Genomic DNA, 24,410 nt, shown 5'->3' on the forward strand with positions numbered 1-24,410 from the left:
TAGAAGTAAAAGGACTGGTAATCAAACCATGATAAAGATTATGTGTCAATGGGTGTAAATATTACTCTTATTTGTATTTCATTTTTGCAATGATATTTGAGTGAGTTTTCATAATCAACAAGTCAATGGAAAGTATCATTACACTTTAATGATACTATTGTATCCATTAGTTATATTGTTATTTGTCCACACTAGAGTAAGTGATATAAATTAAATATAATAGTTAATTAAACTCAGCACTAGTTGCAATAAAAATAAAAGATCATTTGAATAGTTTTACTGATAAATTTAATTCTTTTTTAATTTAAATAAAATATGAGCAACTATAGTCACAACTAACCTGCTGTCATAACTATGCTGTTGTTTCATACATAGGTATTGATGCATTGGATGTGGTTACAGCTCTATATAAAACTATATAGATATGTATCTTTTCAACTTAAAATTTAAAATTTTAATACATTCTGTGTGTTTAAATTGTTCGAGGCATATCCACAATCACTATCATTGCAATATATATCATTTAGGATATTAAAAGAATTTCGATGAATGAATTATAAACCACTGTTTTTATCAAATCACAAAATTTTGATTGTTAAAGTTTATAATATATTATCATATTATCATAGTTAGCAAATTTAGTTGTTGATTTTATTCACGGATAGAACAGATGAGATTATCGAAGTTGAGGTTACGTAATATGAGTTGTTTACGTTTATAAAATAACAATTCAATCCGAATATTTTTTCATGAGAAGGTTTGTATAGTGATTTACAAAATATTTTCAACTGCAGCTGAGCAGCATAATGATTTCGAGGGCATCATCGACATTCTACAAATAAATTTTTAGACCTATAAATTATTATAGGTAAACACACTTAAAGACCTTGTAAATTGAATGTAGTGTGAAATAAAGATAGCTCCTCGCATTAGTATAGCGCCATCTATATAATCTGATTATAAACAATATTAATTAGTTTTGAAATATCAAAATTAATATTTTTCTATGTGCTTATAATATCCAAAATTATACTAAATAAATTTGTTAAATGGCCTTAAAAAATTAATTCACTATGGGAATAAAAGCTAAGACTGCTGTCCAGAGAAATTGCCGTTTTATCACATAAAAAACTTAGGTTACTGCGCGCACAAAAATTGAGTTTCTTTATGAAAGTATTACTTAAACGTACGTTTTTATAAAATTCTACAAGATACGATTTATAAAAGTTTTTCAATTTCTGAATTGTTTTGTTTTTCAAAAAAAAGGTTGAAAAAATCGCATCAATTTTTAGCTGGAAATTTCAGCCAATTTCCATTTTTTTAAAAATGGACAGTTGGGCGTTTAATTGCATTAAGGTAAAAAATTTTGTTTCCCAACAGAAAACCTATACACAAAGTGAATTAGGAACTCTCGATCCCTTAGCTAGCCTGCATAATATTATCTTTTTTTAGAAAAAGCATTAGATAATCGAGCTAAAATTAGTATCGATTGCATTTTATTAAGCGCGCTCTGATAGGTTGAGAGAATGGGGCTGCAGAAGGTATCAGTTTGTTGTTTATTGAGTATTGACACTTTGGCAGTAAGTTGAGCGTTTTGATTAATTTTTCATAGAAGGCGTGAGCGAGTTATAAAAACAAAGATGAGTTTAGAGCGCGTGAAGCGCGCTATTACAGATTATTATTAGTTATACACACTGGCGGCCCTGTATTAACGTTTTCTGTTAGGAAACAAATCTTTTTACATCTAGTGTACTAAGAACGTTACAAACTTTCATTACATAATATAGCCGATTCTCAGCTTACCTCATCTCAGACCTCAAATCTGATACCAGATCTGGCACAATTATTTTTCATGTCGATTATTAAGTGTAAGACCAACAAAAAGTTTTTGCACCGGCCCTAAATTTGGCGCCACATCTTGAGTTAGATTTTGAATCAGATCTCGAGTGATATTTTCACTTAGGAGATAATTCTCATTGAATAGAAAAGTTTTAACAAAATTTAAAAAATGTTGTTCCTTCTAGGACCCTATTTTAATAGTTTTTTACGTTGCAAGGCCATAAGTAACACTTTTTGGCACGGTGTAGTTTAGGGCCCAAGCGCAGCGAGGGTCCTAATAGCTGGGCCGAACATTATTTTATAGCACTGTGCCCCTTTTTCCGAACCATTAGTCGCACTTTTTAGTAGCGCGAAGTAGGTTAAGGTATGTACGAGCGTATATGCGAGTGTAATGCGGACGCACCGGTGCCAGAATGTGCGACTTAAAGAAAAGCGTGCCATAAATGTGAATTTATGCCACGCAGTGCTATAGAGACCCAAAGGTGGTGTTTTTAGTATTTTTCAGAAATTCATTAAATATATGTCGTAAATATAAAATTTTCTAGCTCAGTATAAAGGACTTCAAACTCCAAGGAAATAATTCAAGAGAGCTTATTTGTTAAAAATTATCATTACAAAAAATATATTTCAAAATGATTTGAGTTTCTGTTTACTTTTACAAAAAAAAAACAGATCTCGAAATATAATCAGGTTCGATAAGAACTTTCAATTCCAAAACTATTTAAATAGCTTATGTAAGATGTCAACTACTCTCTGGTAAATTTTTGTAAAGAGATTTGAACTGTATAAATATCGCATCGCATCGAAAATCGTGTAAAAAACGTCGAAAAATCACCCAAAATGCTTAAAATCTCGTCAAAATTTTCGTGTAGAATTGTCTTGAACGATCTACATAAAATTAATATGAATTTAAATTTTCATTCTAGCATTCTTCATGAAAAAATTTCGCTGGATCCTGTAGAACATTTTTTTAAGGATATCGTTTATAGCTCTACGCTCATAGTCCACGAAGAAAAATACCGTGGCGCCTGTGGTGGCCCGGATCTGAAATATTCTGTTGAGTAGACGAACGTGAAATTAGTTTTAATTTACTTGATTAATAGTAATCGTTAAATGGTAAATTAAATAAGAAAATATTCTTTCCATCTTTATTTTAATATTGATCAATTTCTTTATAATTAAACTAAAAATGAAATCATTAGCACGTTATTTAGGTGATCCGAATCCAGATTAGGTGTCCCGGTATTTTCGCTATAATGTTTTCATTCTTGTGTCTGGGTCATAATAGTGCCTTATTATAAGTATTATAACTGCGAGTGCAGAGTATTGTGGTTAGAATAACATCTTATCATTTTTAGATCATTTATTAATTAAATCAATTGAATTTATTAAATTAGATAAAGTTTGCATTTTAGTTCCAAGATTTTATTTATGTAAAAATGAATCAAGCCAAAATCTTGAATCTTGTTGCAAAATTAAAACATACTAACAATATCAAACCACGAAAACTGAAAAATTATCGAGGCCCTGAAGGAAGAATAGTAATGCTACAAAAAAGTTTAACTGCATTATTAAAATATGAAAGAATTGAATTAAACTTTAATCGAGCAGATGAAACAAGAGCATATGTTGAAATAGTAAGTAATCATAATTTTAAATATCTCCATTATTCTTTTTGATACATGGTAATGTGTTATCTTTTCCTACCAAAATTAATTAAGCCTTCTCTGAAGCATAAGAGAAGAAAAGAAACGTTGAATAAGTTACTTATTCAAAATTATTATATTATAAGTATTATATGGACTTAATTAGAAACAAGTGTAGTTAAGAGTTTTATTATTTCAAACTTTGAATTGAATTATGCCATTGAATAATGTCTTTGAAAAATTCTATTATAATACTATCAATAATGTTGCACGCTGACTATTTCTAGTGTCTCACTATAAAATTAAAGATTGAATGAACAAACATTTTATTTTCAAAACAATAAAATTTTAAAATTTTTCTATATCTTGTCTGAAGATAACTAAAAAGAAGAAAATATTCTCAAATATTACTAAATTGTTTTTTTGATTTGAATTTGAATATATGTTTTCATACTTAGATAGAATAGGATGACCATTAGCTCACATAAAAGAATATTAATAAAGTGATAAAATTTCATATATTTGCTATAAATTTTACTATGGTAATATATGCTATAAAATTTATCAAATAGCTCATTATTTTCCATCCTATTTAGCAACTCATCTTTAAATGGTATTCTATCCAAAAAACATAAAACTTAGAAATATCATAGGATAAGTTGGTTAATACCTGACTCTTAGAATTTAAATTTATATTTATGACATTTCTTCACTTACTTTAGAACAATAAAACAAAATTTGATTTTTCAAAAATTACAAAGCTATGTAACCCCTTATAGGTAAACTTTCTCAATGTGCGTACGTTACAAAATACTATAAATTATATAAACTTAAAAATTGATTATTAACATGAACTTCATAACTATGAGCACTTAGTACGAGCTATTATCTATAACTATCAACATATTCATTCTTATTTGTGTCGATAAATTATACCAGATTGGACTATAACTTCATTAGTTCATAATTATAACTGATTATAATATATATTACAAACTTTTGATGATCCAAATTAAAGATTATGATAAAATAAAGATTTGTTAGAAACAGTTTGTGTTATTACAGCTAATGTAATCAACTTTTAAATTTTTGGTGAACTAATTACACTCATTGGTACTTATTCTAACGAAGGATTCAGTAAATGATTTATAATTCTTAGGAATGAACCTATCATTAATTTAAAATTTAAATGTTTGTAGTATTAACCTTTTGAGGGCCTGAAAGCCAATATATTAGCACACATACTGATCAACATTTAACTGATGAGAATGATCAATCAATGAAATATGATACCTTTTACGCCACTTTTCTGTGGGTGATATGATTTCTCTAGAGTTGAAATAATCACATAAAATTTTGAAATTCTAAGTCTCTCTCATCATTGAAATCCTTATAATTTTAAGATTTGAATGTTTACAACTTGGTTTTATGATTTCACAAAAAATCTAATTTTTCTCCCAGGTTATCTCATATGTTTTCATATGATGACCATTAAATATAAAATCTCAAATAAGATCTCAATTGAAATTTCAATTGATATCTCAGAAGATATTTTCCCCTGAAAGCATTGGTGTGCCTGTACTTTTAGTCTAGTGCAAATAGATATTTTCTGTCAAAAATTAATAGCAGCAAGCGACCTACACCTCGCTGTAGAGGGTGTCTGTAGGAACATGTGGGTGAGTTTCGTTGCAATTTTGACAATAACTTAATTTTTTTCATTACCAAAAACGAAAAAATTAGAGTCCGGTTTTCAGTTTTTTTAACATATTTTTTTCAAATCAAGTCAGCTACATTAATGCTCCCGCGAAAGAAAATGTAGGATAAACCGTCCATTTAGTGACCGAATTGTTGTTTTTCAACATTTGAATATCTAGGAAAATTTAATGATTGCGACTAGAAGAAAACTAAATACAGGTATACCTCCTTATACGCGGATTCTGTATACGCGATCACTCAAATATTGACAATAAAATAATTCAAAACTGTCTTAATACTTTTTTCAAAAGATTAAATAGGGGCAAGTATGACAGTCTGTATAATTTTGCTCTAACATTAAAATTCTCTCTCATTTATAAAACTTTTAATTTCAAATAGTCAATGATCAATTACTTAGCTATGATAGTAATGAAATCCAATACTTTCCGACAAGCATTCAAGCTAACTAAAATTTGTTTCCCTTAAACCATAACCATAATACAAAGTTTGTGATAAAATAATTTAATAATTAATTATATGATTGTTAACATTAATTCAATAATCAATCACGTTGCTATGATATTATTGAATGTGGTATGTAAAAAAAACCGTTCTTATGACTACTTGCCCGGCCGTCTCGATCAATTACCAGATTTAAAAATGATCAAAATAAATAATTGTGGAGTCAGACTCAATTTTTAAGGACAAGACTGTCATACTTGCTGCTTCATAATCTTTTGATGAAAGAATTACCACGATTTTGGATTATTTTATAAGAAATCCAAAATTTTTAATCCATAATGATGAAATGTTAGCATGAATTCCAAAAAACCACTCTACACAAGCTTATGAAAATTTCAGACGCTTACGATGACAAAATTTTATTTTTCTACAAAAAGTACAAATTCTTCTCGTAGAGATAAAAAATCAAATTTTCCAATTTCAAAGTAAAACCAGGATTGTCACTATTATCATAAAATTGTAGCATGAAGTTCAACAAAAAACTTTACACAAGCTAGTAAATTTTCAAATCTCTGCAACAAAAACGTATCATGTATCAAGAAGAAGTTGTAAGTTCTTGTTGTAATGGTGAAAATGAGATTTTCCATTTTCAAATTTCATAATCGGAATTTTAAGTCTATTATAATAAAATTTAAGTATGAATAAAAAACCTCGAGTTTATAGAGAAAAGTTGTCGCCAGGAATATATTCAACATCTTGACTTCCTCGTGGAAAGTCGTCGCTGGGTCTGTATTTATATCTAATGCACTGAATAAGCCACCCTGGTGTACAAAGTAGCGAAAACATCTCGACTTTCTCGGAGAAAGTCGTCGCCGGGGCTGTATTTTTACCTAGTGCACTGAATAAGCCACCCTGGTGTACAAAGTAGCGAAAACATCTCGACTTCCTCGGGGAAAGTCGTCGCCATGACTGTATTTGTACCTAGTGCACTGAATAAGCCACCCTGGTGTACAAAGTAGCGAAAAAATCTCGACTTCCTCGGGGAAAGTCGTCGCCATGACTGTATTTGTACCTAGTGCACCGAATAAGCCACCCTAGTGCACAAAGTAGCGAAAACATCTCGACTTCCTCGGGGAAAGTCATCGCCATGGCTGTATTTGTACCTAGTGCACTGAAAAAGCCACCCTGGTGCTCAAAGTAGCGAAAACATCTCGACTCGACTCGGAGAAAGTCGTCGCCGAGGTTGTATTTATACCTAGTGCACCGACTAGGCCACCCGGGTGAACAAAGTATAGCGAAAACATCACTCATAGAGCCTCGAGTGGGCTACCGGGTAATTTTCGACAAGAGGAGAATCCTCAATTCTATGTGTATGTAACGAGCAGGTTAGTACGGATGTATTCCCGTGCGGGGACATCGCGACTTCTGGAAGTAAAGTCATCGTCGAACCTGGACTTCGATCTAGTTGGACGAGCGGGTCTTTACTTGTTCAATCCGATACATGTACATCGTGTAGCGTCTACATATACATACACATACATAAACTATACGTATATGTATGTTGCGCGAGAACACGTACACTATACTCTGCGTGAGAACACTTTTATACACTAGCGTGATAACATTTTTAGCGTGAGGACACTTTTATACACTAGCGTGATAACATTTTTAGCGTGAGGACACTTTTCATGCGACTCATATATTCACTTTCGTTTCTGTAGGAAATAGTGGACCGTTGGAAAGTCTAAATAGTTCATGTTGATGGGATTTTTTCCGAATAATCTGATGGGCTTATCAGATTTTCGATAACTCTTATCAAATTCAAATGAGAGCGAAAAGAAAGTTGGCGGGAAGTTATGCGCTGTATATGATTAGCGGCGTGTCGTCACTTAGTTCCTGTCATACTTGCCAGGTGGAGCGCGACACGCGCTCCTCGATTACCCTTATACGCGGATTGCCAAATGCGACGATGTCTCGTTATACGCGGATAAGTTCACGTTATAAGAGGTTCAAGACGGTCGAATATTTTTTTTATAACCTTTTGATTTGACAATGGCTCCAAATACTCCGAAAATGTCTAAAACTCCAATAAAAAAAAAAGTTATGATTTTGGCTGAAAAATTGAAAATTCTTAATTTAATCAGAGAAAGGGAGTGTATTGCTGCTATTGCTAGGCGCTTTGAGGTCAATGAGTCGACTATTCGAACTATAAGAAACAGATTATTAAAGATTCGCTTTTTGCCTCGTAATACGCGGATTTCGCTATACGCGGAACTTTTCCGGAACGTAACCCCCGCGTATAACGAGGTTAGCCTGTAGTTCATCGCATAGCTCATTACACGTTCAATCAATTAAAAAAGTTGAAAAATTATTTTAGCATCATTAATTTTATTAAAAATGATGATTCAACGAGGTACATCAAAAGTTCTTATTATTGACCATTTCTAAAAAATATCTCCAATATCGTAACTCCACGGATTCCATGAGATTAAAAATGGTTTTCATTTGGAATATTATTATTTTGAAATTTTGCATGTTTGTCAAGATATAATTGAAAAATGATACGGCTCACTTTACTAATATTTCGGTGAATATTTAACATATCGGAGAAATTTTAACTAGATAAATCAATTTTACTTGAAATTTCACACCGAAATTATTTCAAAAAGTGACAAAATGAAATTGCTCACATTAATAAAAACTAAATAAGCTAAGTGCAGCGAAGTCGTGGTATATGGCTTTTTAAAATGTTACGCTATCCTACGACAACTGGGAACCTTTTTATATGATCGGTTTTGTAATATATTGATTAAACAACAATTGCTCTACTTTTAATTACTTAATACTTTATTTAGGAATTACATAGGAATGTGGTATACATAGCGAGAGCTCTCGAGTGCGCCCGTGCCGGTACAAGACTGACTTAGTTCGGAGCACGGTTTACGTACAACATGTGAGTGCGCATACGTGCGCGCTCTTGTGACTATACCACAGGTTTGAAATTTTAAGAGTATAATCTTGGTGACTATACTTGTTACTGATTATTTTTTTGTATGCAAAAAATGCATTCTTATGTATACAGTTAATGCACTTCTTTGAAATGACGTTAATTTACTGATTCTCGAGAAGGAATTTTTTTGTTGAATTATACAGGTCTATTATTATGTTCTTTTATGACCTTTCACCATTGTACGTACCACTTCATATATTTTTATTCACTTTGTACGCCCTGTTTCGAAATCTGCAACGAAAGACGCAGGTGTTATTTGGTTATTATAGACAGAAATTTTTATTTTTTACAGTGCTAGACCAGATCGCTCATCTGAAGTTTTTTCTTGCCGAGAGCATCGTTAGTGCGAATTTCTAGGTTTCAGCTGTGATAAATGCATATTACGCTTTTTCATTTACCACCGGTACGGGCCTCTCGCTACGTGGTGAGAAGCGCGACCGACTTGCAAAACACGTGAACGCCTATGTGTACAAGCCACCCATGTTTAAGTATTTCTTAAAAAGTCACTATTACAAAAAATTTTAGCTGTAACAACAGTATTTCGATTTGGCTTAACGATGAGGCTTTTTTCGTGGGCCCAAGCATTAGTTTTATTTAGTGCATCGCGATATTTACATTCTTGTACTAACAAGGAGAGCCCTTAATGTCCGGGTGATCAAATGTCCTAAAAATTTTTTTATGGTCACCTGGTACCCAGTGATGAAGCCGCCTATAGTTATTTTGATTCAATGAAACTATAAACAACACTTTTAAGCGTGATGAACATTTAACTATGATTTAACATTAACAAATTAACAAATACCATATAATAGCGTTACATGGTATCAAGCTAAAACAATCAAGTCCAATTGACAGACAAGGATTGGTACTTTAACCTTTTTATATCTTGAATACTTTTTCAAAAACAAACACTTTAGCCTAATTGGTTTTCTGTTATAGTCTTAAAGAGCGAACCAATTTGAGCTTAAAATATTGTACATTACCATAAATACTGATATAAAACATAGAAAAAAATTGCTATATTATTAAACTCACTGTTGCTTCTTTTCCACTTATTTCTGACACTCAATTGAAGTGATTTCCACGTTTTGAGTGCCATATTACCAGAACAATTTTTTTCCATCCTTTGCATCAATACTTATAGAAATTTTAGACTTGAAAGTAATTTTCAATCAGGACTAACTGAGAAAATCTATATTTTTTTTCCATTTCAAAGGCCCAAATCAACATCAAAAATTTCTCCATTATTGTTAAAAATATATAAAAAAAATTTAGAAAAAAAATGTAAGAGGGCCAACAGCAAATAAAAAAAAAAATTTAGATATAATATTCGCGAAGTATTTTGAGTCCTTATATAACGTTTAATGCTCTCAAGGGCGTTACTAAATATGTATGCTATAAATTATTGATGGAAAAGTAAACTTACCACAAGATGAGAAATATTGATGGCATTCTAAATTCGTGTCTAATTGCTGTTGAGCTTCTGGCTGGCGCTCGGTTATCACTTTTTTGCTGGTATTGAATTGGCGCCTCTGGCAGGAAACTTCACTTATCAATTCACTATTGTTCGTTCACTCTACCGTAAATCGCGTTTCAGAAAAAAAATTGTTTATGCGTTACATAAAAAAAAAACTTCTTTTTAAAAAAAAGAACCCCAAGGGAGCCTCCAAAAAAAAAAAAAAAACGCCGCACCTAGCACCAATTGATACGTGGGGAATCGTTGGAGGATTGGGGAAATAATAAATAAGAATACGCATAGGAGTTAATGCAGCGATAAAAACTTGAAGAGAGATCGAGAAGAGTGAAATGAAAGCGAACCGTAGTCAACTGCGACTTGATTAGGACTGCCGCTCATTATGATTGAGACATTGCAATTAAGAAGGGGGGCCCGCGGTGACGCATCGTCAGGTGCATCATCGTCGCCGGCCCGGACGAGCGGCTGCAGCGTAGAACGCTTGCAGTCACGGGGAAGAGCTGAGTCAGCGTTACCTGATGCTCGGCGCATCCACGTGACAGTATGTAAGAGTCAAGCGTTCCTTGGGGTCCTAGAAACAAAAAATTATGTGAATATGGCAAATTTGTATAGTGTTTGTGTACGTACACACTTGTGCGTCTTATATGAAATAATGACGTTTTATCATAGAAAATCACGTAAAAAGTTGGAAATTCTTGAAAATTTTTTGGAGTAATCTTAAAATAAAATTAACCCCATAACCGTCGTATTTTTCTAAGAGAAATCCATCGGTGACCTTGAACTTGACCTTAAAAATAACCTCAAAAGAATTCAGGAAAATAACCGGTAATTCCTGAAAGCTCGATTTTTTACATGATGACCCCCATCTTTTATTGCAGATTTGAAAAGAGCGAAAAATTTACGTCCGGTATACCTGAGAAATGGAACAAGCCTACATTTTTACATACTAATGGAATATAAAATTCTTTACGTTCAAAAATAAAAAAAGATATTTTATATTTTAAATACGTATATATATGAAATACTCTCACAATTTTTATATTTTACAATTAATAATGAATATAATGTTGCAGTTTATGTCGCAAATTGCTAAACAGGGAAGCCAAAATCAAAAGTCAATTGATATGGCCAATTTCTGGATTTTAGAAAATCAGATTATTTATAAACTTTTCAATGTTCTGTTACCTCGATTCAGTAATGATGTATCTTACACTAATTTATATAATCATCCCAATGTATACCCTGGACTTTTACGACCAAAAGCTATTTTAGAACTTAAAAGTGAGTATTAAAAATAGAAGTTTTATTGTTGATATTTTTTTCTACTTTTTTACAAGTTGATTCTGCCCTTCATAATGATTTTTAAACCCGTTTTAGGCCAAACCGACGAAATCTCACATATTCTTTTCGACGTTATAAACTTCGTTAAAAACGTTTTATATTCGCCAAAGTTATATTTATATTCGGGAAAAATTTTGAGAAAAACGATGAGGGATTTTTCAATAGTTCACAAGGTGCCGAAAAACAGAATCTTGCGTGAAGCGCGTTCAAAGTTCCCAAATATCAAATATCATTATGCGCAGACTAGCGTATTTTAATAAAGACACATTAATCACAACATATTTGTGAATAAAAACACCCGACATTGACCTTATTAAAATACACGTCTGATACCTAGAAATAAGAGAAAGAAAATCGTACATATCAAGACAACAAGATCGCAAAAAAAAGTTATCCTTGATGATGGGATCGAATTCGGACGTCTAGCTGTAAAGGCAAAACCTTTCGTGCCGCACCACGACGCCTAATACAATAATATAAAGGCGGAAGTTATATAAAACCCACGAACCCCACTTTAACTTTTGGTGCTTTGGGTTGGCTTGTTTACCCTCTACTCGCGGGCTCACAGTGTTCTTGTAACTGACCACTCAAAGCAAGACGTCAACTTGCGAATATACATCGAACCCTCAATTTTTCGGAATCATATTTTCATTTTTGTTGACCAAAAAACATTTCAAGTTAAGTATCAGAAACTTTTCAAAAACTTTACAGTGAAAAGTTTCTATTTTGAAAAAAGATATGGATATTTTTCCAGGAGTCTTCAGATAATTTCCAGAGATTAATTTCATTTTTGTTGACTGAGAAATATTCCAAGATAATGGAATATGTGCCATGCTGCTACATTAATGCTTATTTCTGCACATCATTGTATTTTTTACATTGTATTGAATCTACATATGCTACTGCTGCTTCGATTAAATTTGTAAATAATCTTTTTCAAACATAAGTATCTCTAAAATGCACACAAGGTTCGCCCTGAGCCCAATAAAGAATCTATCTATCTCTCTCTCTCTCTCTCTGGTGAGAACAGTGAAGACGTGTGTAAACTCTGCTCCCCGTTTTGAGCTTTTTTACTGCTGTTGCACTGCCTCCGGGCGTCTTTGATTGCAGATCTTGCACGCTAAAAATTGCAAGCATTCTAACTAGGTGCTTGCATTCCATCTATCTGGACGCTGCGACTAAATAACTACAATCTTTGTGCATCTACTCTGGACGGCATTTGCGAGGTTAGCTCTTCACCTGTGATCAACTGCGCCGATTCTGCGTATCTCCCTCTCATCGTTCATTGCGTTTTTCGTCGGATCGTGTTCAGTGGAGTCGAGGAGCCCAGCGAGGTGCGAGAGTGTTGTGCGAGCGGGGAGCCGAAATTCGGGGTGAACGAGGAGCCCAGTGAGGGTCCGGATACAGGAGTTTCTGGGTTATTGAAAAGGAATATCCCTGCGTGACCATCAACTTCTACTGCGCAGGAGCGCTGTTGCTATTGTCTTGTGCGTCGCGCTGTCTGCTGGTTTCGCGTCACCCGCTGTTTGATGTGTCAGCTGTTGTTGTGCTGTCGACTGCTTGTGTGGTGAGACCAGTGTTTGTTGACATTTTTGAGTGAGACTCGTCGTTCTTGCGCTATACTGGTCATCATTATTGCCGCTTCAAAGTGCCACGCACATCACGAGCGGTCGCTCTCTCTTCATCGTGACTCTACAACAGCTACTTCTTGTGTGTGGAGCTGTGTTCCTGGACTGGCGCTTACTCTGTGTGTATCCGTGCAGTGAAAATAGTTCAACTTTTGGTACTGGTATGTGCGGGACCGTGACTGGTGACTCTCAATTCGTTCACTTGTGCATCATTTCACCTCATCTCGCTCACGCATTTCCCAACATTCTGCGCTGCCTCTCATCACTCTCAAATCAATTTATCACCCCGAGCCTATTCGTCTGATTGAATTTCAACCGTTTTACGATGCCTCGATCTATAGGTGATGCCAGAGTGCGCAAGATGCCATCACAACATCGCGCATGAGTACTGCGAGTGCAACGCCTGTCACACGTGCGTACACCCGGGCTGTGCTGCTCCGTACCTACGCAAAAAAGGAATCAATACTTGCTGCTTGAGAGCGTTTGCACCGACCGACGACTGCTTGGATTCTGTTGAGGCTGTGATCGAGTCCTCCAAAGCGAGCATCGCTACTAAATCTGCCAGCGCAGTATCTCGTAAGGCTCACCTAGACAAGGCTCGCGGTATTGACCCGGAGATTTTCAACGACCCGCCACTCGAGTCATTACACGCCATGGCGAGTTACACCGACGCGTCAGACCTAACTCCGCCCCCTTGGTTTGTGGCTTACACGAATAATCTAAACGCTAGATTCGACGACGTCCAGTCGCAGCTGACCCACATAGATGGGTCAATTATGCAGCTAAACTCCCGCTTGGAAGCTCAAGAGCTCAAAACATCGACGAATGCCGCAAACATTGACATCATACGGAAAGAGGATGAGAGCGTTAAAGCAACTACTGAGGCCTTGAGGAACTCCACTGTTCTGCCGTACTCAAATCCTCACCTCGCTGACTCTTGCGAGGTTCTGCTCACGGGCATACCGGCGAGCGTTGATCTGCCTAAGAATGTTGTTTTGAAGAAACTTGTTTCTGCTATAGGTCTCGATGACTTCGAAAGATTTATCGTGAGCTCGTGCGATTGGTCGCCAAAGAAGCGGGGTCCCGAAGCAACTGAGGATTTCAAGGTGATAGTGTTCAGATGTTCGTCACCTTCGAATTGCGACTTCATCATTATGAGCGCACCTAAGTTGGCCTCCATCCATACTGAGACCATCTTTGGTAGTGGCGGGGATCACCGACTTTTCCTGCGCGCGCTCTGGCCACGTGAGGTCGACTCACTTCTCTCTAGAGCCAATACTGCTGCGCACGGAATCGGATTTGCAAGACCTATTATCCGAAATCTCATCGTGCACATGCGCGAGACCGTACCTGGTGAAGAACTTCAAACTGGCTGTGAACAGCGGAATTGAGCGATTCTCTCCTCGTCTACCCCGACGAACGCTTTACTATCCGCCTGTGGATACTGCTGCACTTCAAAATTCATTTACCTACACAGCTACGGACCTATTAAATGATCTCTTTCCTGAAACCATCCTTTTCGACCCTCGCCTCATTTCACGAACTAAACAGACCATATTTTCTAAACTGCTCGCCATCGACATCGATAATTCACAAATTCAAATTTAATTCACCCTTGCACATCTCATTCGCCTTTCCATCCAACTCAGCTTTTCATTTGCTCACAACACCATCAACTGCTCCATATCAGTTCAGATAGAATTGAATCTACTACCGTTTTGTATACTACCAATTATGCTACCATATATGCTACTATTGCGTCGATTAAATTTGTATGTCAAATGCGTTTCAATTATTAAATCTAATATTGCACATTGACATTCCAATTTTATATCAAAAATGTTTTTAATATTTGTAAATAATTATTTAAGACAATTGTATTTCAAAAGTGCACACAGGGTTCGCCCTAAGCCCAATAAAGCATCTATCTATCTATCTGTCGATCTATCTATCTCTCTCTGTAAGTACGAGCAGACGTGTTTTTGTGGTGCTCCGTTTATAGTGCTGGTTTTAATTGTTTTTTTCTACTTCTTCGAGTGTTTTTGATATTTCAGGCGGACGAGGCACCCAGAGGCTCCTGCTTTAAGTGAGTTCTTCGGCTTGAACTCAACCTTTGATCCAGGGTTTACCTCGTTTCGCCTTTAAAACTTCTGTCGAGGTTAGAATTCTCGAAACATCAGAAGAAAATTTCTTTCGTGGACTATCTCCCTCCTCTCTGCTTTCCTGACTAATCTGCGTTGGACCTGATTTTCGTTCTCTGCGCCGATCATAATATTGTGACAACAAGTTCAACATCTCTCTACTTGATCTACACCGGCGTATCCCCTGTATCGTTGGTTCTGCTCGTTTCTCGTCCAATCGTGGTGTTTCAACCCCCACTACTTTTGCCTCTCACTCGTGTCTCTCATCATTGTCATTACCTTCATCTTCAACACTGTTGCCGCTATCTTCGTACAGTAGTGCAGAGACACCACAGAATTGCTCGTCTTTTCTATCTCCCATTGTATGACCAGCGATCATCCATTCGGCTCGTGTGCATCTCTCCTGTGACTTCGAAAATGGACAAGAATACTTCTGACGAGCGTGCCCATGTATCAGCCAGCTGGCTATTGAGTTTTCGAGAAAAATTTGAGAAAAGAATTTTCGAACTTATTGACAGGTGTTTTGAGGAGCTTTCTCATCGCTTGTCGCTACTTGAAAGAATTCAGACACAACACACGGATGCTTTGAGTCAGCAGTCAGCTTCGACAGAGGAACTCCAGATGACTTGCAACGACGAACTTGCTTCTATGCGTAAAGAGCTTATGAGCGAAATTGAAGAGGTACGAGCTTGCATCTCAACTGCACCTGCCACAGTCCCATTGCCAACCTGATGACCCGTGTGAAGTCATGTTCAGCGTTATTCCACATGAAGTGGACACTACTTCCTCTAAGACAGCTGCCAAAATTTTAAGAGCGATCGGACTGGCTCGACTCGAAAATCATATAGTTTGAGTGCGCTAGTGGATCAACCGAGATGCATGTATTTCTGGACACCCGACGCAAAGGCCAATTGTTGTTCAATTTGTTAGTCCTTTAATTCGTGACCAGGTGATATGCTTTTCGTGTGGGTTGCGTGAACTTTCTTTGAGTCAGCTATTTGGAATCAGGAGCGAAGAGCGCATTCATGCTTCTTCCGTGCTCCCATGTAATATTTATCGACTTTAGCCTCAAGCAATTGAAACTGCTCGCAGAACGCAATGCCCCCGCCCATTCATGCGTGGACTCAACGTGTTTGCAAGGCTTGGGCAAGGGCGGCCAGTGCTCCATGTGCGCTCGGAAATGGACCTTGGCTGAGTTTGAGCTGCAAGCTTGCAGCGGACCTGATAAAGTTCATCGTGGTGCGCCACTTCAAAATGGCGAGCCACCGACATCTGATATTCGGCTATAAGGCTCGTTTCCCTTACCGCATATTTTTCTGCTTCACTTCTCAACTGTCTTCTTTAAAATTGTTTTGCCTATTCTTCTTTAACACATCTTTCTCTCCCTGTTTACAATAATTTCATACTGTACATACCATAGCTTTCCACCTCTTAACCAATAATCTCAATATTTATTAACACCAATCCATTATTCCTTCTTGCTTTCTTTTAGTATTATCATTATCATCTTAAAACATTAGTACACCCGAGTGGGCAATTGTTTTCATGGATCAAATTATCAAGCGCTTTGAGGATAGTTTTGAAAATAGGATGAAACTTCTTGGAGATTGTATCGATGCAGTTGTGACTCGGACGGAGGTTGTGGCTAGGGGCATTTGCCTCTCTTTCAGAAGTCCTATAATCAATTAAAAAAGCGTCCAATTTGGGCCCTTTAAATTAAGTGATAAATGGTCCTAAAAATATTGAAAAAATTCAAGCAGATTCTTTAAAAAATTTTAAAACTTTTGATCGTTGCATTTTTTCGTTTAAGTACTTTTATGTCGATATAGAAAATAACAAAGATTTTTTTATAATGTTGATAATACTCTACAAAATGGGCACTAAAGCCCATTAGATACAACTAAGCACAGGGAGCTTCAGTATTGAGTACCAGAAGACCCGCAACAAAGTTTGGTAAAGATCCGGACCTGAAAAGTTCTCCTTGTCAGAGAGAACCTACTTAATATACACCTAATCATTTGTACCATCTGCGCTTTATCCAATGATTCATATTCATTAAACATTAATCGTATGATCTACTGCTATCTAGAATCATTTCTGCCAGGTATACTTTTTTTAGAAGTAATCATTTTGTTTATTGGTGATATATTAATGCTACACTGTTGCTATATTATTGCTTTATTACTGGTACACTATTATTTTATCATTACTAAATTACTGCTACATTAATGCTTATTATAGCATATCATTGTATTTTTACATTGTAATTGTCACATTGATGCACTTGCATGTCACCCGAGTCATTTCGGAGGCCCGTGACGATCGCTCTTCTAGCGCATCGCGCGGCTGCCTCAAGCAGTCTCATTTCATCCACGGTCGCGACGAGTCTTGTACTCTTACCTTCTTTCGATCTCCTGCTCTTCCCTCTTCTTACTGCCTCGTATTTGTCAAGGTCCGGAGACCTGTGGGTCACGGGAAACCTGGGGGAGTACGTAGTGCATACGCACTATTGTTTAAGAATTGTTTAAACAAATTATAATAAATTGGATGGGTGCATGATCAGGTCTCAAAAGAAAACACTGCATGAGTCATATGAGTTTCTATTTTCCCAATTTTCTTTATTTTCACTCAAAATCACTGTTAATTTAATAAAAACTGAGTCAATTAATTCAAAATATTGATAACAATTACAAAGTAATTGAGTTCACTGATATTATGATTGATTTTACACTTGAGTAGTCAATAATTGCACAAATAAATTGAGTAGTCGACGCGAAGCGAGATTATATTAATTCACACTTAATTATCAAAGAGTCTTTACAAAGTTTGAGTTGTCAGTACTAAGTTTGATTATATTAATCCACTCTGTTTTGTCGTGATTTGTTGCACTTGAGACGTGCAACACTTCTCTTGAGTTCACAGTGAGTTGAACTTGATTTGTGAGCAGACTGGAGCACAACGTAAGAGGTTAAATTAATCCTCTCGTGTGCAGGTGTGAGCAGCCGGATGAGTTGATCGAGGTCACGTGAGATTGCACATGGCTACTTGTAACCTCACTTTCATTCGTTGTGTGCGCGTGCGATTGAGATGAGCCAAAATAATCCCGAGAGTTGAGTTGTGAGTGTGGTTCTCGCTTCCGGCGCTACGCTGTGAGTCTCCGTGAGTTTTTGATACTCCTCCTTTTCTGTTGTCGTCTTGTGAGTGTGGTTCTCGCTTCAGGCGCCAACATGCGTGCTGGAGGAGCCTAGGCCCCCGCATCCGGCGCCCTCTTGAGAGTATGTTCTCGCTTCTGACTTCATCATGGGAGTGTTGTGCTCCATTTATTGCCAGCCTTGTGAGTCCTCGCCTCGGGCTCCTACTTATGGTTATCCTATCGCTTCAAGCTCGCACAGTGATCGGGGTCTTTTACCGCTTCGGAAGCTGATGACATAGCCCGGGTCTTCTTTTTGAGTGGTACCCGCTCCACCTCGGGCACGGGGTCGACCACACCAGGCGAAAAAACGAACCTCGAAAATTCGCCAAGTGGGGATCGAACCTACACCCTACGGCACACCTTCTATCAGCAGGCAAGAAATATACCCACTGAGCCAAGGAGACCGATTCCTCTGTGTATGTGTGTTTTTTTTTTTTTTTTTTTTTTTTTTTTTTTTTTTTTTTTTTTTTTTTTTTTTTTTTTTTTTTTTTTTNTGTGTGTGTGTGTGTGTGTGTGTGTGTGTGTGTGTGTGTGTGTGTGTGTGTGTGTGTGTGTGTGTGTGTGTGTGTGTGTGTGTGTGTGTGTGTGTGTGTGTGTGTGTGTGTGTGTGTGTGTGTGTGTGTGTGTGTGTGTGTGTGTGTGTGTGTGTGTGTGTGTGTGTGTGTGTGTGTGTGTGTGTGTGTGTGTGTGTGTGTGTGTGTGTGTGTGTGTGTGTGTGTGTGTGTGTGTGTGTGTGTGTGTGTGTGTGTGTGTGTGTGTGTGTGTGTGTGTGTGTGTGTGTGTGTGTGTGTGTGTGTGTGTGTGTGTGTGTGTGTGTGTGTGTGTGTGTGTGTGTGTGTGTGTGTGTGTGTGTGTGTGTGTGTGTGTGTGTGTGTGTGTGTGTGTGTGTGTGTGTGTGTGTGTGTGTGTGTGTGTGTGTGTGTGTGTGTGTGTGTGTGTGTGTGTGTGTGTGTGTGTGTGTGTGTGTGTGTGTGTGTGTGTGTGTGTGTGTGTGTGTGTGTGTGTGTGTGTGTGTGTGTGTGTGTGTGTGTGTGTGTGTGTGTGTGTGTGTGTGTGTGTGTGTGTGTGTGTGTGTGTGTGTGTGTGTGTGTGTGTGTGTGTGTGTGTGTGTGTGTGTGTGTGTGTGTGTGTGTGTGTGTGTGTGTGTGTGTGTGTGTGTGTGTGTGTGTGTGTGTGTGTGTGTGTGTGTGTGTGTGTGTGTGTGTGTGTGTGTGTGTGTGTGTGTGTGTGTGTGTGTGTGTGTGTGTGTGTGTGTGTGTGTGTGTGTGTGTGTGTGTGTGTGTGTGTGTGTGTGTGTGTGTGTGTGTGTGTGTGTGTGTGTGTGTGTGTGTGTGTGTGTGTGTGTGTGTGTGTGTGTGTGTGTGTGTGTGTGTGTGTGTGTGTGTGTGTGTGTGTGTGTGTGTGTGTGTGTGTGTGTGTGTGTGTGTGTGTGTGTGTGTGTGTGTGTGTGTGTGTGTGTGTGTGTGTGTGTGTGTGTGTGTGTGTGTGTGTGTGTGTGTGTGTGTGTGTGTGTGTGTGTGTGTGTGTGTGTGTGTGTGTGTGTGTGTGTGTGTGTGTGTGTGTGTGTGTGTGTGTGTGTGTGTGTGTGTGTGTGTGTGTGTGTGTGTGTGTGTGTGTGTGTGTGTGTGTGTGTGTGTGTGTGTGTGTGTGTGTGTGTGTGTGTGTGTGTGTGTGTGTGTGTGTGTGTGTGTGTGTGTGTGTGTGTGTGTGTGTGTGTGTGTGTGTGTGTGTGTGTGTGTGTGTGTGTGTGTGTGTGTGTGTGTGTGTGTGTGTGTGTGTGTGTGTGTGTGTGTGTGTGTGTGTGTGTGTGTGTGTGTGTGTGTGTGTGTGTGTGTGTGTGTGTGTGTGTGTGTGTGTGTGTGTGTGTGTGTGTGTGTGTGTGTGTGTGTGTGTGTGTGTGTGTGTGTGTGTGTGTGTGTGTGTGTGTGTGTGTGTGTGTGTGTGTGTGTGTGTGTGTGTGTGTGTGTGTGTGTGTGTGTGTGTGTGTGTGTGTGTGTGTGTGTGTGTGTGTGTGTGTGTGTGTGTGTGTGTGTGTGTGTGTGTGTGTGTGTGTGTGTGTGTGTGTGTGTGTGTGTGTGTGTGTGTGTGTGTGTGTGTGTGTGTGTGTGTGTGTGTGTGTGTGTGTGTGTGTGTGTGTGTGTGTGTGTGTGTGTGTGTGTGTGTGTGTGTGTGTGTGTGTGTGTGTGTGTGTGTGTGTGTGTGTGTGTGTGTGTGTGTGTGTGTGTGTGTGTGTGTGTGTGTGTGTGTGTGTGTGTGTGTGTGTGTGTGTGTGTGTGTGTGTGTGTGTGCGTATGTCCGAGGCAAAATCATGAAAATGTTACGGTGGATTGCATAAATTTCAATCGCTTTCATTGTCGTTTGTAGTATTAATGAGGCCAGAAACAGTTTTTTGGCAATACAAAAATTTTTGTTTTCGATTTTTTCACGTATAAATGCCGGAATTTTCACTATTTTTTGTTGTCATCATGAAAGCAGAGCAGCCAAGCTTTAATTTAAGACCAAAAAGATAGAGATTCACCGAATATTATGAAAATTAACGACTCAAAATGAAAAATTGTACTTTTGCTTCCTCATAGAGGGTCGGTAGCAAGGTAATCTTACACGAAATTCTAGAAATCTTTAAGTTTTTTAGGAGTTTCGTGTGCATTAAAGAAAGCGGAATTTAAATTTCAAAAATGAAATACGAATTTTCCCGTTAATAACCAAACCCTTTCATTAATATAATTTCTTATGAGAAAGCACTTAGACAATGAATTGGCAGCGGTTTTATGTGGCTATATGGGTATTATATGGTCTTTTATTGTTCATAACTTGTGCTATTAATATTTGCACAAGTTATTAATACCATTATTTTATTATGGAATTCCGAAAGTAGCGATGAAGTTACTTAACCCATTAAGTCCCAAGAGGACGTTTTTTTGACACTTATTTCGGTCGCTGTATTTTTGATGAAAAAGGGGTAAAAAAAATATGTGAATAGCCTGTTCTTATGTAAAATTTAATGCCCTTTTAGAATCTGAGCTCAGATTTTCGAAAAAATAATCAGGTCAAAACTTATGGTTGATGTTATAAAAAAAAACGTGATTTTGAAAAAAAAAATTTTTCATTTTTTTATTTTTCAAACGGAAAGCATTTAAAATCTCATGGTTTTTGTACAAATATCGCGTCTTGATGTCTAAACTAAAAGTTAAAGGGGTTCAGATTCGAAAAATTAATGTTTAAACAAACAAAATGATGGTCGGAACGCGAAAAAGTTAAAAAAACTTCTAGGATTTTCAACTCGAAAACGAAGGACTTGAGGAAAAAATGTTACTGAACAAAAAGTGTTTAGAATTGATCGAAGAACACGCTTGATTTTTTCCGACTTTTTGGAACCATTTTTGAATTTTCGGAAAAATGGTCATATCCGAAAATCCAAAAATCGCTCTGAAAATTCAGAAAAAAAATTCATACGTATTCTTTGATCCATTCTAACCACTTTTTGTTATATAACATTTTTTCCTCAAGTCCTTCGTTTTCGAGTTAAAAATCCTAGAAGTGTTTTTTCATTTTTTCGCGTTCCGACCATCATTTTGTTTGTTTAAACATTCATTTTTCGATTCGGAACCCCTTTAACATTTAGTTTAGACATCGAGGACGCGATATTTGTACAAAAACCATGAGATTTTAAATGCTTTCCGTTTGAAAAATAAAAAAATGAAAATTTTTTTTTTTCAAAATCACGTTTTTTTTTATAACATCAACCATAAGTTTTGACCTGATTATTTTTTCGAAAATCTGAGCTCAGATTCTAAAAGGGCATTAAATTTTACATAAGAACAGGCTATTCACATATTTTTTTTACCCCTTTTTCATCAAAAATACAGCGACCGAAATAAGTGTCAAAAAAACGTCCTCTTGGGACTTAATGGGTTAAAATCTAGTACGAATACGCTTTATAGAAATCTTACTAGATCATGCTTATATTATATCATTCCCTTTCGGTAAATTTATGTATTGCCATAAATATTGAAACTCATATTATAGTTATTTAAATAATAATGAATGTTTATTTTATTTACAGACAATTCGTTTCCCAAAGTATCTTCTTCTATAAAAAATCAATCATCAGTGGAGAATATTTTACTGAAAGAATCACACAAAAGACATTTCATCGACGTAATAACGCAATAGTCATAAAATATAGTACTAAATAATTACTTATATTCTTGTGTGAAATAAATTGTTAATTAGTTTACCATATATACGTATTGAACAATATATAATAATTCAATAATTCTCATATTTACTCCGTTTCTTAAAATTACGCACGAATACTTATTCTCAATCATGTTATGTGTTCAGGTACACTTTTCGATTATTGTTCAATTTTATTTGTGCACTATGCTCAATTCATATTTATATAAGTTATCTTTTCAGAGGTAATAGATGGATCATGACACTTGTGTTGTTGCAGTTTTAAAGCTGTAAATTTATTCCTTTTTTATTAACATGTACACTTATAAATTACTATATTTACAATACCTGAATCAACTCAAAATGCCGAATTCTCACAGTCTATACTCGACGACCCATTGAATCTTACTGCCTTTAATTACAATGCTCAATCCCCTCTCTATCAATCTCGACACATACAAATTTGATCACATGTCAAACTTACATCCCCCACCTTCAGAAAGTGACCCGGTTTTCAAACAGGGCACCAATTTACTCGCGTGAAAAATATTTGATTCCCTATTGTTTTTTATATCTATTGTATACATTACATTTGATAGTTTTATTTTTATTTTGTATGGTCCTAATCTTACAGAATCTAACTTATTTCTATTTAATCTGTTTCCATTTTGCACATACACTAAATCTCCTTTCTTATAAATTATGTTGCGTTTCTTCTTATCATAATATTTTTTATTCTGCTCGTGACTTTTTTCTGATTTCTGTCTTTCTAACTTTCTGTCTTCTTCCAAACTGTTATTATCGTATCCTCTTAACTCTTCCGGTATGATACCCTTTTCATTTCCAGTTAACAAATAGTTTGGTGAAAATCCTGTAAATGAATGAACTGTATTGTTGTATTCATTTACACATTCCTCAGCTATAGATGGCCACGGGCGATTTTTATTTTCAAACATTTTGCACCTTATTCTATTAACTAGTGTTTGTTTCGTCCTCTCATTCAAACCATTAGAGAATGTACAATCTACTGCTGTAAAAATCAAAGAAATCTCTCTTTCTTTCACATATTGCTTGAGTCGTTTGGAATTAATACCTGGATATAAGTCTGTTAACAGCATTTTTACTTTTCCTGCATTTTCTACATTCCTTGATAATTTAATAAATTCATTTGCTGTCTGCATTTTTGAAGTTGTTATAAATGCAAACCTTGTGAAATGATCAAATATTTAGTGTATATATTTCTTTGTGCTTTTATTGCCACTAAAACCTCCCATTGTAACTAATGACACAATTTGCAATGGTTCACTTGCTGGACCAAGTTGTGACAAGGGTACTTTGAAATTACCTATTCTTGTTTTGTTTTTTATACACGTGTCCCAGGTTCTGCACACAATTTTTATGTGTTTATACATATTTTTAAAATAATATTTTTCTGCAATTGTTAATACTAATTGTTTTATTCCTATATGTCCTTTAGCTCTATGTATCATCTGTATCATTTTTATTCCAAACTCTTCAGTTATCAATATTTTCTTTTTATTATTCACTTTTTCATAAATAATTTCATTTTCTTTAACACATGTATTATCACATTTTATGTTTTTCTGATCATCCATAATTTGCTTTATTTTTATCATATTCACTATTTTTATAGCTGAGTCTTCATCCTCATTATTTTGTTCCTCTAGGATCGGATTTCTTGATAAACAATCAGCTTCTGCATTATCTTTTCCAGGATTATACACTATCTTGAAATTAAATTGAGATATATAATGCAGAATTTGTCTCAAATCAGGATCACTACT

The 24,410-nt window shown here is 36.2% G+C and overlaps 2 protein-coding genes across 3 annotated transcripts in view; one reads left to right on the forward strand and one right to left on the reverse strand.

Moving 5' to 3' along the window:
* The window catches only part of LOC106658080 (zinc finger protein 40), a 45,608-nt gene extending 44,730 nt beyond the window's left edge, over positions 1–878 (reverse strand). For both annotated transcript variants that reach the window (XM_014379899.2, XM_023459356.1), the window contains exon 1: positions 341–878. In XM_014379899.2, the coding sequence (XP_014235385.1) occupies positions 341–350 (10 nt within the window). In that variant the 5' untranslated portion in view covers positions 351–878. The remainder of the gene's footprint in view (positions 1–340) is intronic.
* A 2,146-nt stretch (positions 879–3,024) lies between these two features.
* Positions 3,025–22,713, forward strand: LOC106658081 (39S ribosomal protein L17, mitochondrial). The gene is made up of 3 exons (XM_014379900.2): positions 3,025–3,476; positions 11,200–11,407; positions 22,493–22,713. The coding sequence occupies exons 1-3, from the start codon at positions 3,279–3,281 to the stop codon at positions 22,600–22,602; spliced, it is 516 nt and encodes a 171-aa protein (XP_014235386.1). The 5' UTR covers positions 3,025–3,278; the 3' UTR covers positions 22,603–22,713.
* Positions 22,714–24,410: the final 1,697 nt, after the last annotated feature.

Source organism: Trichogramma pretiosum, unplaced genomic scaffold, assembly GCF_000599845.2.
Source record: "Trichogramma pretiosum strain Unisexual culture from Peru unplaced genomic scaffold, Tpre_2.0 scaffold137, whole genome shotgun sequence".
Lineage (NCBI taxonomy): Eukaryota > Metazoa > Arthropoda > Insecta > Hymenoptera > Trichogrammatidae > Trichogramma > Trichogramma pretiosum.